The sequence below is a fragment of the Clavelina lepadiformis genome, chromosome 9, assembly GCF_947623445.1.
Source record: "Clavelina lepadiformis chromosome 9, kaClaLepa1.1, whole genome shotgun sequence".
Lineage (NCBI taxonomy): Eukaryota > Metazoa > Chordata > Ascidiacea > Aplousobranchia > Clavelinidae > Clavelina > Clavelina lepadiformis.
Window position 1 is genome coordinate 6,205,745 of NC_135248.1, and position 17,253 is coordinate 6,222,997.

Consider the following 17,253-nt stretch of genomic DNA (forward strand, 5'->3'; position numbering starts at 1 on the left):
TTAGGTTTTTGCAATGGATATGGGCGAATATAAACTGCTTTATGAAACATATTTAACACGTAAAACAAAGGTTTACATTTTAAAAGACACCAAAAAAAAAACTTTAGTCACTCGAAAAGTCGTCTCAAGAACACTCAGGTGACCTGTGTTTTTTATGTGCAAACCGCAAAGCGTGTACACAACAAAGTTCAGACAGCCAATGCTAAACATGTTATTGGCCTAAAATCAATAGCCTGACAAAAAACGTTCAGATAAAAGGTCAGACCACATGCAGTGAGCTTATCTTCAGCATATGGTTAGATGAAAGATAGGTCAACAAAAGGACATAAAAGACAATAATTTAGTTTTGGTTTGTTTTTTATAATGACCGGTGCGCATTTTTTGGGGACAAATCTGTGTGCACCCGATTTAGGACGCTTGACCCATATATATGTATAACCCTGTTTATGGTTTATTTTTCATAAGCTAGCAAAGACACAAAGGGCGCATGCCTTTACAATGGCAGTTAAGTACCCAATGTGGCCTTGTCAGAAATGGAACAATATCTTCTCACAATTTTATTGGGTCAATTTACTTTCTTCCTTTGTGCAATTAAAATTCAAGAAGCTAAATGTTACTGCTGAACTATATCAGTGATGGCGACCATGTACACTGGCCCTTCGTTTAGGACATAATTTTCTATTGTGGCAAAGTTATCACGTCCTCTGCCAGAAAGTGTTAAGTATGTTCACATGTCAAAATTCTGCATACATTGCAATTGACAATATTTGCCTAGCGTAATCACAAAAATAACGGGAAAAAGTCATTCAACTATCTATAATTCTGTCACACATTTTAAGCATTTATCCATGTGTTCTCTGGCTTGTGGCACATCTCATCTGCATGTGCTTTTTATCTCTCAGAGAGAAAGCAAGTATATATATATAGGGCCTGGGAGGAGGTTTACATTACTGAATCACTCCAAACCGCGTATAACTCCAAAATTATAACCAGTATCACAGCTTAGTTATCCAAAATATTTCATCAAAATTGGATCATCAATTTTTGAGTAATGTTGTTAAAAGAAACCAACACACAAGAAAACAACTGAAAGCATAACAGCCTCTATGGAAGTAATCATGAACAATAAATAAAGAACATACCTGTCAGTGGCGATAAGCCTGGGTTGTTGAAACCATACAAAAAGTACTGGGAGTACCATCCAATGATAGCGTCCCCAGCCGAAGCTACTTTTCCAGGTTGGAATAAAAAGTATATATTCTCTCCCACATCAGCTGCAATTTGAGAAATAAATGTCAATGTAAAGATAAAAAATTACACGCCAGCCAACCTTTAAATGTGCCAACCAGTTTTATATTTTAAGAGTTTGAATTTAATATGTGAGTCTACTAACTCTACTATCAGTTGGACCCTCTATCAGGGCTTTGGAGCCGGAGCCCCGGAGCCGTGCATTTTCAAAGGAGCTGGAGCCGGAGCCGGAGCTCTTCGTGAAATTCAAATAGAGCCGGAGCAGGAGCTGGAGCCAGTTGTTTGAAACATAGCTCCGGCTCCGATGTATTTCATAAGATGCTATGTTACTAGCCTACTACTATTGGCTGAATTCACATAATTTAAGAGCAACCCTTCACAAAATTAAGAATTACTGGGGATTTGACAGCAAAGCAGTCACATGTTCATAGTAGCAACCGATGGTACTGACTACTGACTGACCCATTGAGCTATATATTCCAAATTGAGCCTTCATCCTTAAACCTCAGTTTGTGACGTAATGGAGCCGGAGCAGTGGTATCAATGAGCTCCGGAGCTGGAGCTAATTTATGATAAAAGAGATCTCCGGAGCTGGAGCAATTTAAAATTTACGCCTGCTCCGAAGCCCTGCCCTCTATACACAACAGGCACTTTTTATGAGTATTGTATCACACTAAGCTAATATTGCTTGATAGTGCCCCTCTGTATGCACATGATGCGTGCTAGTTTAAAATCGTAGCTCCAAAAGAGGTTAATAAACCCTTGGTGGTTGAAAGGTTGATAAATAAAGTGCACAATACTAATTAACAATAGATGAAGGTCTGATACGATGCCATGCCAAAACCTGGCTCCCATTGTAAAGTCATAAATCACATTCGTGTTATGGTTTTGACTTAGCAGAAAAGTTTTATTTTTAAGCATATATTTTACAAAAAAGTAAAATATTATTTTGGTTCATCATTACACAGTTTGCAAAACATAGTGTGACAATGTTTTGCTCTGTTATTGTTTTTGTTTATATGAACCTGCACAGTGTCACATCAACACTAAGCACTTCCATATGTTGCACAATACAATCGTTTTCCGCTAATGTATTTCTCTATTTTATTGTATTTCACTAATGATATCCTATTTGCTTTAAGTCGTTTATGTTTAACTTAAACTTACTGTTTAACGTTTAACTAACATGCACTCGATAAGTACTAGAGGTAAGAACAATCTTTACTTGCCTTATTGTAGCCGAAGCAAGATTCAAAAATCGGCAAAATATTAAGTTACGCTTCCGGAATCATTAAAAGATATATAAAAGCACCACAATTTGCCACACGACAAAAACACTTTTTAACATTTTTCGATGTTCTCAACTTCGACTGCCTTGGATCTCACTTTATTTTCTCAGACACAAGATATGACATGGCTACTACTTTATATTCACCAACAACCTCATCACATCCTCATCTGGCTCCTTCTTCCTTTACCATAAGTGATTCCATACCTTTAGTTTCTTCGATTGATCCTCTTTACAATTTCTTCCAACTAAACATGACATGACTCTTTGGACAACTACGATTAGTTTTCAAAAAATGTTATGTTATTGTAACATAGTATTTTCACACCAGTTTCTATCTTTTATGAATATACGGCATATATTACGCTATAGTCATTGTATCCACATTTGTCTTAACATTCAATTCGTTCACTGGACAAGTAGAGATGCACCTGAAAGCCTCATTGTTGCTTTTAACCTGCCCAAATCAATGGGGCACTAGTCCTGGGATCATCTTTCTTTTGGTTTTATTTTAACTAAACATATGCACATAACGAAGCATAACTTTAAAGTTTGTTTGTGTGCATATTAGTGTAAGTATTAATATGAGCATCTGTTTTCACTCTGTCTATTTTGCTGTTTTACCTCAACATGTTTGGATTTGGTGGCTGTGCTAATCTTTCATTGTTGTAACATCTCTGTAATTTAATTTTTGCATGTTTTAAGCCCTCAGAGCTTTGCCACCTTTTCTCATTCATTGATCGGACTACAACAAGGTTTACACCATACTTTTTCTCCCCACAGCCAGTGATGAAAAATAAACAATGCAATCAATAGCATCGTAATTCCTTAAAATTTTATTACACCTTCACTTGCTGTATCTTTCTTTCAATTTGAAAATAATAACTGCTTGTTTCCCTTCACCTACCGACAAATTTGTGATTGCCAAACTTTAGTCATGGACAGTGAGCATAAATGGCAGAACGGGGAGGGACTAGGCCTCGCCACTTTTTTAATGACGGACCTGGCCTCTCAACTTTTGATAATAAATGTGTGAAAACAGGATGAGCGTTATTATAATGGGCTCTTCAGGCCAGGTTATAGCCTACCAGGCCCAACTAGTCTAGTGGCATAGCAGCATAACTTGCAACCCCAGGATTTCCCTGAATCTGTCGTCCTTCCTTTTATATCGGTCGTTTAATCGCATGGATCAAAACACGACATACAATGTCAAGAAGGAAATAATTTGGAGTTAAATCTAAAAATCATTGACAATTAAAAAAACAATTTTTCACTGGCTTCATTTACAGTTTAACATATTATCGAGCATTGAGAGAAAATTTCGATGCCTTTAACATGTACTTTCAACCAAACAGATCAAGCATCGCCAGTTTCGATCCAGACTTTTTCTCTGTTTAATTGAGTTGTAAGTTACAGATAGATGTTAAGAAAAGAATATTACAAAACTCATTATGATGTGAGTGCGGATAGAGGCCACTCACAATACAAGCTTAAGTTTATTCAAAAATCAGGTGATCCTTGCAAAAATACAATAAGCGGGAAATAGAGCATCTCAAAATTAAACATCATAAATAGTTAACTTGTGTATGTACAAATATGAGAATACATTTCATTTCGAGACATTTTTAAGCGGTTTTTGAAGCGTAAAAGCACACCCTGGGCATTTTGGGCAAGACGGGCAGAGTAAAAAATTTAGATCAAACTTTAAAAAATTTTGGCCTCCTTTAATGCAATCCTAAATATGCCAGTGCATATTGATGCCCCCACTTTGAAAATTTTCTGCCATTGCTGGCAAAAAGTATCCAACATGCATATGATTAATTTGGTATGATGACGCTACTAAAAAAATTAAATTGTAAAATTAAGAAAATTATACATGTATCTGTTTATTCATTAAGTAACTTTTATATATATCGAAAATCTAAGTCAGGAACTAATTACTGGATTGAGAATTCACTGCCAATATCACTCAAGTCATGAGTTTAACAAAAAATAACTTTTATTTTCAACAGCATAATCTATTGGATGAAATTGGCTTTATAATCCTTAAATCATGGTTGAGGTACTGATACGTACCAAAGAAGAATCAACCTTGCAATGAGCAGCAATGTTATCAATTATCATATCTTCTACACCATGTGTCGGCAACCTTTAGCATTGCAAGAGCCATTTGGTCTTGTTTCCATCAAATTAAAACCTACTCTGAGCCAGAACACCTAACTGACTACTTACAACAAAAAACCTAACGCTACATTTATAATTTAGATTAATGCTTTACAGTTACATTAAAAAACTTTAGTACGTTGCTTTTATTATATCAATAAAGTAAAACTGACTGACATGCAACCTCGAACAAAAACAAACTTAGGATCACGTGAGTGGAGAGCAGTCATCCGTATTATGCCTACGAAAATCACTGGGTAGTAATTATATAAGATTTTCCACAGCGGAATAAACAATTCTGAATAATAATCTGACAAACGCATTAAGTTGTTACATTGTGACACTAATAAACACCATTATTTATTCACATTAGGTTTTCCTAAAGCTCGCTGGCTCTGAGTCATGGGAGCCAGAGCACAGAGATGAAAGAGTTGTGGGTTGCCGACCCATGTTCTAAACCAGTGGTTCTCAACCGTCGGTCCGCGTTTTTTCTGGTCCGCAAAGTATCTTACTTTCTGCCAAGCTAGTGTTAATATGGACTTATAAGCATTGCAAAGTTGTTACTCCCTGTAAAACTAATTTTACGCCTGGCCGATTCACAGTCAATAAAACTGGTGTATCTCGCCTTCGCTAATACTTAACATTTTATTAACAATCCATACCAGAATCCGTATTTGCATATGTGTCAGCATTTGTAAGCCCAATTCAATCCGTACCGAAACAAATTACAACACATAGTCTTGAAGCATTACGTGAGAGTTTTACTTCGCTTTAAGCACATGTTACGCCAGGGTTAAACTACCAAAGGCCAAATGCAAACCGGATTAGATCTATTTGCACTACCATTGTAATTTCCATGAGCAAGGTGTTAACGAGACTTACTTTAATTTAGTGGTCTTGATGAACCGTTCCAAATTTGGGTAATACAAAAAATCAAAAAAATAATAAAAAATAAAAATGAAACTTCCACGAAGACAAGATCTAGAACCGAGTGATGAGGAAGACCAAGTTGTAGAAAGACTGTCCTCAGTCCGAGAATAAAAATTGTGACACCATACCATACCATACTAGTTTGCCAGGCAAATTTTTATGCCATTCACGTTACCGTAGTTTGGCCTAGCCTAGTTAAAGGCTTCCTTGCCAATTTTATAGGTTGGTGAATGCTCCGCATAAATGCGAATGGAATGTTACATAGCCAATACATTTAAAAATATTAGCAAAAAATTGTTTTTTTTTCAATCTTTTCCACCTCACAACAGTGCGAGTACGCAAATGCAGGATATAGCCTACAGGTTTCTCCAGGTCAAACAATCTCGTGCATCAGTAACATCGGTCTCTAAGATTTCATTAGCAATGTGTACAAAAACTTTGTTGTGGCACGTTCTACGCTGGTAAATTTTAAAAAGTTTTTTCGTTATTTACTACTGGAGGATCTTAGTCTTCGATCACAGGTATAACATTTTTAAATCTTCTCCAGAGTTAGAAGCAATAACATACGCTTGAATTTGGTACGCATTTTGCAGTTTGCACATAAAAAAACGCAGGTCACCTGAGTGTTCTTGAGACAACTTTTTGTGTGACTAAATTTTATTCTTTTTTTCTTTGGTGTCTTTTAAAATGTAAACCTTTGTTTTATATGTTAAATGTGTTTCATAAAGCAGTTTATTTCTGCCTATGTCCATTGCAAAAACCTAATAAAGTGGACTCACTAAACAAGGAAATAGAATGGCAAAGCCTTTAAACCATTTAAGACATGAAAAGTGGGTTGCTACTTTCGAATTGTGGATGAAAAGCTACATTGTACTAGTGGCTAAAGGAATTCAACTACCGGTATTAATGCGTTTACTGCCTTATAACTTCAAAATCACTCAGCCTTATCATTTTCCCTTTCAGCATGGTGAGTAATAAAAGCTTTCCCGATTGGAATGCAAAACATGATATCGTAATCGTAGTGACCGCGAAAAGAGAAAAGTTATTGGAATATCGTTACGGACTTACGGCTCAATCGAGATTAGGTGAGACACTTAGTATAACCTAGCAATTTCAGAATTTAGTGGTGAATGTTTAAACTGAAATATACCGGAGGGTTTCACTAAGAAAAACTTAAAACAGTGGACCAATGAGGACATGAATAATTGCTGTTGATAAATTTCTGAAGGTAAGAGGAATTGCCGATGTATTGCAGATATTTACAACATGAATGGAAGAATTTTACGCAAAAAGTATATTTGCCAAGTAGACACCGGGTAAACTTGTTTATGCAGCAAAACAAAATATCGCTGCAGAAGGCAAAACTTTATTAACGCAACACGATATTTATTTTTTTTCTGTCTACAACATATCAGACGTCCCTACGGGATAGAATTTGGAAAAGGAAGCAAGTGGCGTGTTTGCTGCAGTGAAGCGTGTATTCAATGATGTCAAGTCTATAAATAGACTAAAGGTGGCAACGAAGCTTTTGATGTGAATAGCTTGAGTGTTGTTGTTTGTTTGCAACGTTTTGCAGCAATCTTAATGCTATTTATTATTTATTAATGCTCTTTTCTTTTTTGTCAAGTGTTGTGCCCCACGTGTTTTGTTTTTGTTTAGTCTGTCAAGTCTCACCTGTTTTAATTTTTCTCAGGTGTTACGCCTCACTTGTTTTCATTATGCTTTAATACTTCAATAAATTGCGTAAAAAGGTGAAAAACATCGTCTTAGGCTACTGGTGTACTCATCAATTTTATTAGGTTAAGCAAAGCAATTCGATCAGAGTTCATTCGATACAGAATAAGTTAAAAAAGGCCAAACGCCAAGAAATTCAAAGAGGCAGATAATTGACTTTGATATTAACAACACACCATTCTATTGTTGGCAGACAATACTATTTGCGATATTTACATTTTACGTTCACCAAACATAATACAGTACATATTAACAAAAAGTAGTGAGTCTTAATTCGAACCATTAGTGGCATTGCAACTTAATAGCATTAGGTATACAAAGTAATAAACAAAGAAAGTTTCAGATTTACCACAGTGACTAATTAATTTCTGAGTAATTAATTTCACATTCAACAGAAGTATTTTATCGTTACTCATGTTTACCTCTAGTTGCTATTAACAATCAAAAATTTATGGCTCTGACCTGTATTTGATGGTAGCCGCTCTCCAATTTGGGACAAGTGGTCAGCCCAAGATTGGGCAGAATCTTCTAAACCATTGCTTCCCGTAACTATTGGGCTGTTATGTAGACAACGATAAAAATTATGTATGTTAACACATCTTTCCTGGAATGTTTGTGATTCATCCTCAGGAATCCAGACACAAGCTAAAAAGTATTACAATAAATGGTTGAGCACTTCGTCTGAAATTAGGTTCTACTACACAGCAAGTTTTAGAACATTACAAAATCATAAAATCGGCAAAACTTTCAAAAAAAATTACATGATGGTTTACCTACAGTTTTATTGTTTGCATTTTCAGTTTAAGTTAATGACAATCTGCGCTCCGTAAAAAAGGAAATTTTTTATTTATATAGTAAAAAAAAAATATAAAAAAAAAAATTCTAAAGGATTATGAAATATCAAACACAATTTACTTTTAATGCTTAGCTTTTAACAGTTTTTCTATTTTTTGCAGTGTTTAGCATACTGTAACTCTTTTATCATATGTACCAACAGGTTTGTTTAAAGACTTCATTTATAGTAAAATGAGATATTTTGTCGGCACACAAGTCTGTGTGTAAGAAATCCTCACCTGTCATTATCAAAGACAAAAAAATTATTTGCTTCTCATGTCTTTTTTTGCCCTATGCTTAATTTAACCACACATTAAGTATAAGGCTATTAATTTTAGGCCAATAACATGTTTTGTGTTGACCTACTGAACTTTGTTGTGGCATGCTCCACGCTGGCAAATTTAAGTTTTTATGTCATCTACTGAGGAAGGGATTTATCTTTTTAATCTTTTTCATTGTAAGAAGCAATAGCCTGTGGATAAATTATTCAGCTAATTTCCAGTTTCTGGTCAAAAAAATCTGCTTGTGAGCCCCCAAGACCACACTTGGTTTTCGATTCTTAGTATAACTAAAGTTTAATTTATTTCTTTAGATGTCTTTTAAGATCTAGTAAACCTTTGTTTTCGATGTTGAATGAATACTTATGTACATTCCTGTCCATGTCCTTTGCAAAAAGTTGTACTTGTAAATGGATACACAAAAACATCAAGCAATGAACTAAATGGCAATGGCATCGTCATTGTAACTAAGCATGATGTATAATGTTGTGATATTTATCTGTACCTATATAGCCAAGTTAAATTCGGCCTGTATGAATGAAAATTTAGCAGCCAAGTCATAATGTCCACTTAACGCAACTTTTTGATTAATTATCACCTTTCTTCACAAGCCACATCTGTTGCTTTAGGTTTTCCAGGGTAAGCATATACAGAGCGTTTTAAAATTGCAATGCAGTAGGAAATAAATTGATAATAAGCTAGTAAAAACAAACCAGCTATGGAGAATAAATACAGTTTTTTAAATAAGAACAGCAGCAGTTTATAGGTATAGTCACTTTTTATTGTAACCAGTAGAATGATTAGATGTTACCACAATTTTGGTTTAGTTTATATACTTTTGAAACACCTCATAAAAGGATTTATGATCACCTGTCAATCAAGCATGCACTGCATTATTTATAATTAAAGGTGATAACCCTGCACCAATGCACATATGTGACTATAATTAAATATGTCAATCAAGAATGTTTAACACATTTTCGGCCCATCAGTCAAAAGGGCCTGGTCAAGTGCCAATGCAGTCCCTGTAACATTACTGGTATATGGAAATAAACAAGACCAGTTTCAGATTTGATTCAATTTACCAGAGAGAAATTTATCAAAGTAACTTGAACTCACTAGGTGCTAGGAATAGTAATGAAGTAAATACATTGACCATATTTAATTGTGCATTGTAAATAGTAACTCCTCAACTTACGAACATTCGTAGATACGAACATTCAGTTTCGCATTTAGGCCTACCCATTACCATATTAACTGCGGGCACTGTATACAGTATTAAACGTCCAATCATCAAGATGAAGCTCATTCATAATGCTTATTAGTGCATGAAAGATACTCATGTCCTGGCATGACCCTACGGGTTAGAAAATGAGAACAATAATGTAAGAGCGGAATATACGATGCGTGAAATGCTACTTGAGTTTAATTACTTTCCAAGTAGGGTTTACGGCGATGTCTGCACCGTAATATTCTGATGTAACTTCAAATTGTATGATTTAGTACTAGCTCACACAGAGCATGCATACACGACTGTTGGTTTAATCGAATGACATTACCTGTACATTCATGTAAATACAAAGTAACGCTTAGAGAGAATTGCGTTTCGTGTTTTTATTTTATTTTTGTGTCATTAAAATAAGAACACAGCTTAAGTAATATGTTACGAATGTAATGTACGAATGTTTTATAGGCATATACAGCACTGTACACCAATTAACAGCACAGTACCAACTTACAAATAATTTAACATACAAACGGTCATTCGGAACGTAACTCGTTCATAAGTTGAGGAGTTACTGTATGCTGTTTAAATATGCACATGCATAGTGAAGCAAATGGCCTTTGCTAAATGCCACACACACAGCAGATAAATCACCCACATTGTGGAGATTTTTCAGATCAACTAATTCGGGTTGGAACCATGGGAAATCCCAATCCCGATTCCCCAGGATTTTAGCCATTTTTTCCAATCCCGATCCCAGGACTTTTGTTTTGAAATCCCGGGAATTCTGAGTTAACGTTTTGGATGTTCAATATTGCTTGATATGTGGAATAAATTTGTTTAAATTTTTTTTTACAGTAGCTAGCCACTAAGGTTCAGCACAAAGTGTTGTCATAGTATTGTCATGTGACCTTTTGGGCAACAATGGACACTTTTATCGCAAGGGCTTGGACCTTGTGCATCAAGTTTTAATCAAACTATATTCATATGTTTGTTACTGGTTCTGACAGAGTCTTGGCAAATTTTAATCAAAATGTCTAACTTTGAAGATATAAGTTCACAGAGAAAGTCCGAAGACTGGCGAAACATTTCATACTGCAAAACTATGGAGAAAGCAAAGTGTCATCTGTGCCAATCTGTTTTGAAAGCTGCTGGATCAAGTACAAAAGTATTAATTACCCACTTGAAATCAAAACATCAAGTTGCAGTGAAGACATGTCTGATGCAAGCTTCACAGAAGATCAGCCAAAATGTATCGATCAACTAACTGACCATATGAGTATTCCAGGAGCCGCGGGAACATTTCGTGATCAACCATATCGAAACCAGTAGAGAGGTCGAGCATCACGTACATGATGTTAAGTCCATTGTCCAGAGCTTCCTCAATGTCCATAGTGATGCAGATCAAAGCTGTCTCGTGGAGTGGGCTGTGCGATAAGCAGGTTGGTAGGTGTCCAGAAAGTCGTGGTCCTTGAGGTGTAAACAAACACGACCGACGACTACTTGGTCCAACACTTCAGAAAGAACAGTTGCGATATAGGCCTATAGTGTTGTATATCATCAAGAAACAAATTCAGCAGCGACCGCATTAGAGCATCCTTAAAAGGGCAAGAAAGGGGTCAATAAGAGACTTGTTGACGATTGTAGTTATTGTTGGAAGAAGCTTGAGTAAACAAAGCTTCAGCAGGAAGGTTGGTAGCGCATGAGAAGCGCAAGAGTTAGAGGAAGATTAGAGGATAGTAGCTTCAACCTCATCCATGGACACAGGAGGAAATTCATCAAGACGATTGCCCAAGAAAGGGATGTCAGAAGTCATGGTTCGTTCGATGTGTGAAGTACAGTTAATAAAAGACATCAGATCAGCTCTCAAGTTAGCAATTTTTGTGGAAAAGAAATTACTGAATGCCTCAACGTCGCTGAATTCCACACAACATCTAGATTTGGATCCAAGAAGTCGAAGAGCATCTGCGAACAATTTTTTCTGATAGTGTTAGGTCCCGTTGAGAGTCCTGTCATAGAAGTTACTTTTAGCAAGTTTAATTAATTTACCCACAACCCTGCATTGATCTTTGTGCATTGCCTTGTGAACAGCTAAGCCAGTTCTGTGCCAACAAGGTTCAAGTTTCCTCCAAACTTTCTGGCAATTTGCAATTCTTTCGTAAACCACGATGTGCAGGGTCTAATAGTGACAATTTCACTAACTGTGGGATCATGTTTGTTGATGATATCGAGACAGATGGTGGTATACGACTCCAGAAGAGACTCAACGGACCACAAATGGCAACCAACCTTGCTAACAAACCAAATATTACTTTTGAAATTGGGCAAGGAGATAGATGAGCATCTGCAGAAGTCTACTAACTTCCTTTCCCGCTGTGGTTTTCAAAGTTTCTGGTAGGCAATGACGGCAAGGTGGTCATAGGTCAAATTGCTATTCAAATCGACAAGGCCAGGGTCACTGACAGAAACATAACTTTGGAGCAATGAACATGGTTCCCGTGGAATCATAAGATTCAAGGAGTGACCAGAAGTGTGGGTCCGAGGAAATGAACTTAGGCTTAAAACCATGAAATCTGACTTGAAACAGAATTTTCGTGAACAGAAGCCCATATCATTAGCTACTATCGAGGAAGAAGAAGAAGTCCTTCTCCACAAAAGAAAAACAAAAAGTTAAATCCCATGAACAAGTATGGAAAAACATCAAGATGTGTTACTTATGACTCTAAGTTGCATTGGGCAGCAAAGTGTCCCCATCGTCAAGACAAATCAAATAACTTATCTGAATCACATGATGACGAATCTATAGAAGAAATAAACTTGGTGCTATTGACAGAAGACAAAGATTCCAATGTGTTCGTTAGTGAAACTTGTCAATCTGGTATTGCTGATACGGCATGCACAAAGACAGTTTGTGATAAAGTGGTTAAAAACTTTTTAAATCGACTTGGTCCTAAATCAACAAAAGGAAAGACATATTCCAGCATTATTACCAGAGGTGGGCACACTCCTCTTTTTAGGAGCGTGAGCTACACTCTTTTTTAAATTGGGATCGTGAGCGCCCTCCCATTTAAGGGCTTTCCTATCGACGCTCTTTTTTTTGCACGAACAACACTATAAAAGCACAAAATTGAAAAAAGTTTCATAAAAAAATTAAGTTGAATTAAAAATCTAATTTTTTGACTGCTACGAGACTAATTTTATACTGTAAATAAAGGAAGACTGCTTTGAGACTAACTGATGGTAATTAAAAAGTAACCAACTGAAGTAGTAATGGTGATAAGAGGGCAAAAATAGCTTTGAATTGCTAAAAAGAGCGAAAGTGGCAAAAAAGAGCGCACTCTTCTTCTCAGCGAGGTGTTTGAGTGGTAGTGAGGAGTGCAGCAGGCGAGCAGTGGCAGCGTGAGCGATGCTCTTTTAAAGAGCTGTTGCCCAGCTATGAATATTACCTTTAAGTTTGGTGATGGGCAATGTGTGAAATCTTTTATGAAAGTTCTTCTCCCTGTGTGCATTGCTGATAAAAGTTGTCTCCTTAAGACAGAAGTTATTCCTGCCAACATTCAACCTCGGCTAAGTAAATCTTCTCACAAGAGACCTTGTTCCAAAATAGATAAACTACATGATAAAGCAGTCATGTTTGGCAAAGAAATCCACTAGCATCTTTCATCGAGTGGACATTACTGTGTTGATATCCCGAAGTACCTTGTCTACAAATATTCAAGCTGAAAAAAGTGCCATGCCAATGTATTGAACAAAGGATTTATCTCAAACAGTACAAGATGTAATAAAATCGTGTGATATATGTCTTACACATGAAAGACCTCCACCTAGACAAGCTGGCCTTTCCTTGGCAGAAAATTTCAATAAATTATATGAATGAATTGAATCCAATTGTCTAGTGTTTCACATAATTGACATGTTATCGAGGCTGAGCAATGCTGTTATAATAAGAAGCAAAACCGCTTCTGTCATTGTCAACAGTTTTTCAAAATGCTGGATAAGCATAATTGGAGTGCTCCAGAAAGTGTTTTCAGACAATGGGCGTGAATTTAATAATCAAGAATTTCACCAGGTGTGTTCCAGTTTTGATATAGTATAACAGTTTTAACATGCCCTGCTTACTCTCCATGGAGTAATGGGCTTTGTGAAATGCACAATATGACTCTGAGCAACATTTCATGTAAGGTTAAATCTAATCTAAATTGTGGATAGGACGTGGGCCTTGCTTCGGTTCTTAGTGCCAACAATTCCTTGGTCAATAGTAAGGGATTTAGTCCTACGCAATTGGCCTTTGGATGTACCCTAAGTTTACCTTCTGTGCTGACAGACAACCTACCAGCATTAAGAGAAAAAAGTAATAGTAACAAAGTGGCTACTCATTTAGTAGTGCTTCATGCATTGCAGCAGGCATTTGCAACTGCTGAATCTTCTGAGAATAATACGCCAGGCTTTGAGGAAGCAGACCAGGTCAACTGATCAGAATTTTGATATAGGAGATAATGTATACCGGGGTTTTCCTAATTTCTTGGGCCACAGATACATCATTTATTGTTTGTCAAGCCTCAGGGATTTTGTTAATTGAAGGTAACCTTATTGAGACACCTGACTAGCAGTTCAGATTCAAGAAAGTCCCACACACCAAATCTTCGAACTTCAAATCCAAGATTTTTCAGATTTTGAAAAGAACCACTGATTGTAAGAGTCATTTCCTCTACTACCATTTTCCATCCTGTTACTTTCCAGTATAACCATTTTCTGTACCATCATTTACAGTGCTGCCATTTACTTTACTGTCTTTTTTAAACGCCTTAATACATCCTCACTATAGCACGCACAGCTTTCAAGGTGCGCATGTTGTTTTTAACCATGTAATTGAGAACAGTTGAAAGATGGTAACAATTTGGGGCCATCAATGATCATTGTACGTTAACATACACAAGCCATCTTGTACTTAAATCTTTTGGTTAGAAAAGGTAAATGGTTCTGTTAAAACTGCTTTACTTTAAGAATTGTTCTTACAAAATCTATTAAAGACTAAATAAGATTAACTATACACCTTCATTTACTACATTTATGTCTTACAAACCAGGTAATGAGTACCGATAAAATATAAATTGTGTAAAAGTAATCACATAGATCCACTCCATATGCTTCTGAACTCTTTTGGAAATTTGGTTTTGAGCTGAAACCTTCTGAAGCGCTTAAATTCTCACAATAAGTTATTATCCCAATTAATTAATATTGTCATACTTACATGTAATGTTTTGTGGACAAAGATCACAAGACTTCTGGCAACGACTTTGGAAAAGAGTTGTTTGGCAATTTTTGTCATTGGCATTAAGACAAGTCTTAGACAAATCAACGTCTTGACATTCTGTGGAAGAGTTAATTCAAATTTGATAACACAACTTTTGAAATCTATTAATTTATTTAAGGTTGTATCGGTTTTCAGTTCGTTTCATTTATCACAGTAATGTTTACCATTCTTTGTGGACTACAACTGTAGCAATATAATTATAACGTGCTGTGATCGACGCAGACAGCATTGTATAAAAACAATGACCATGGTCAATAAAATAATGGACTGACCAAAATACACAGTCTACCCAGTGTTCTGGTTATCAAGTTTCGTGAGAGAAATTCAAAAGCCTATTTCCAACAATGCCATACATTGCAATTGTTGATACAAAGGTGTTTGTTGAGTTCTGAAAGCAAACTATCCAATTGTCCAAGATGTTATAGTTAGTAGGAAATATGTCATAAAACTCATTATGACTTGAGTATGGTTACAGCCCCTTCGCAATACAAGCTTCATTTATCAGAAAACTTTATGAGTAAATCTATCAATTTGTTCACCTATTGAGAACTGAAGCATCACAATAACAGTTGATATAAAAAAACTAGAGGTCAATCAGTATGAGTTTTTCAGAGCCGATACTGATTACACTGGTCAACAGTCAATTTGCTTCTGAAACGAATGAGGTCAATCTTGGCTAATTTGGGGTCACTGATCTCGAATATCAACTTTAAATTTGTTGATTAGCTCTAGTTTTTGAGATATGGCACCATGCCAAAATGTGCTTTACTTGCTAACGCGGAAAGAAGTGTGCGTTTATCTGTTGTAGCTTGCATCTGCCAGATAGAGTTGGGCACTTAATATATTTGTTGGAAGGTGAATGACGTTTCTATTCATATTATTTTTATTTTGACGTATGTTTGAGTTGGGTTGTTTGCTTGCTTCATATGTGTAGTCTGAACTGCTCTTTCTGCAGATGCCTCGGAAATGCATAAAAAATGCGGACAATTTCTACTAGATTTGTGGTTAAATAACTTTTTCTTCACAAAAGCGAAGTATAACGGCTGTGGTCAGGAAAGCAAACCTTGTATTCAACTTGTATTTTGGATGTAAAGTTGGTGATCAAGACAAGAGTTGGACCCCTCACATATGCTGTAACTCCTGTGGTGCAAATCTTTGGCAATGGCTAAACGGAAAAAGAAAATGTATGCCCTTTGCTGTTCCAATGGTTTTGAGAGAACCTACTGACCACATTAGCGATTGCTACCTTTGCACGACCCCCCCCCCCCGGTTTGTAAAGGTTTGTCGAGAAAGAAGAAGCAAAGTATTCAATACACAAATATTCCATCAGCAATTCGTCCCGTACCGCATGGAGAATTACTTCCTGTTCCTGAAGTACCTAAAGAATTCACGTTACGTTGAACCACTATCTTCCAAAGAACCACACCTTATAACTCAAAATGAATTGCACGATCTTATCCGGGATTTGGAACTACCAAAAGTTAAATCAGAAATTTAGACTTCAGCTCTAGACTACAGCAATGGAATCTTCTGGCAGAATCATCATCTTCGAAGACGGTAAATTTGATCAAGTGTTATTTGACAAAGAGAAAATTGCATGGGAAGCGTTTAAGTTGCAGGCCACAAAATTCTTGGGGAACAAAAGAGCTGACAACTATATGGAACTGGTGTAAATCTCATTAAAGCATACAGATGCATGGAGTGCAATATGTCACTGAAGATACACTTTTTGGACTCGCACCTGGATCTTTCCACCAAACTGTGGAGATGTTAGTGATTACTGATTAGCATGGTGAGCGATTTCACCAATGCATATCTTCAATGCAAAAGAGGTACCATGAAAAACAGAATCAATCAATGCTTGCTCACTTTTGCTGGATGATATCTAGGGATGCTCCATTAACCGTATACGAGTTACAGGCCAAAAGGAATATAACAGATAAAATAGATTAGAAATTTATATTTGGAAAGTGGCAGTTATTTGTTGCATATGCTATGCTGAAATATAAACACATGCAATTATTACACTGTTTGTAGATTGTTACTGTTGTGTTCAATAAAGTGCACCAAGGCTTGCCATATATAGATCAACATACAAAAATGAAAAAAATTTTTATCTTTTAAACTAGAGCTAATCAGCAATTTTAACCGACATTTTTGGATTCAGCGTCCAAAAATACATAAGAATCAACTATTTTCTTAACGGAAGCAAAAAATTTTTGAAAAATTGTTGACCAGT

The 17,253-nt window shown here is 36.2% G+C and overlaps 1 protein-coding gene and 1 long non-coding RNA gene across 3 annotated transcripts in view; one reads left to right on the forward strand and one right to left on the reverse strand.

The window, feature by feature from the left end:
- The window catches only part of LOC143471242 (GLIPR1-like protein 1), a 30,171-nt gene that overhangs the window by 7,013 nt on the left and 5,905 nt on the right, over positions 1-17,253 (reverse strand). Inside the window, exons 2-4 of the mRNA XM_076969653.1 lie at positions 14,952-15,071; positions 7,826-8,008; positions 1,143-1,274 (exon numbers count right to left, since the gene is read on the reverse strand). Coding sequence (XP_076825768.1) covers positions 1,143-1,274; positions 7,826-8,008; positions 14,952-15,071 — 435 coding nt within the window. The remainder of the gene's footprint in view (positions 1-1,142; positions 1,275-7,825; positions 8,009-14,951; positions 15,072-17,253) is intronic.
- On the forward strand, positions 6,296-7,380 carry LOC143471243 (uncharacterized). Of its 2 annotated transcripts, none has more exons than XR_013119515.1 (3): positions 6,296-6,714; positions 6,858-6,945; positions 7,045-7,380. It is a non-coding gene; the product is annotated as an uncharacterized LOC143471243 (long non-coding RNA). The 2 variants fall into 2 exon arrangements; XR_013119516.1 differs by having other exon boundaries at positions 6,885-6,945.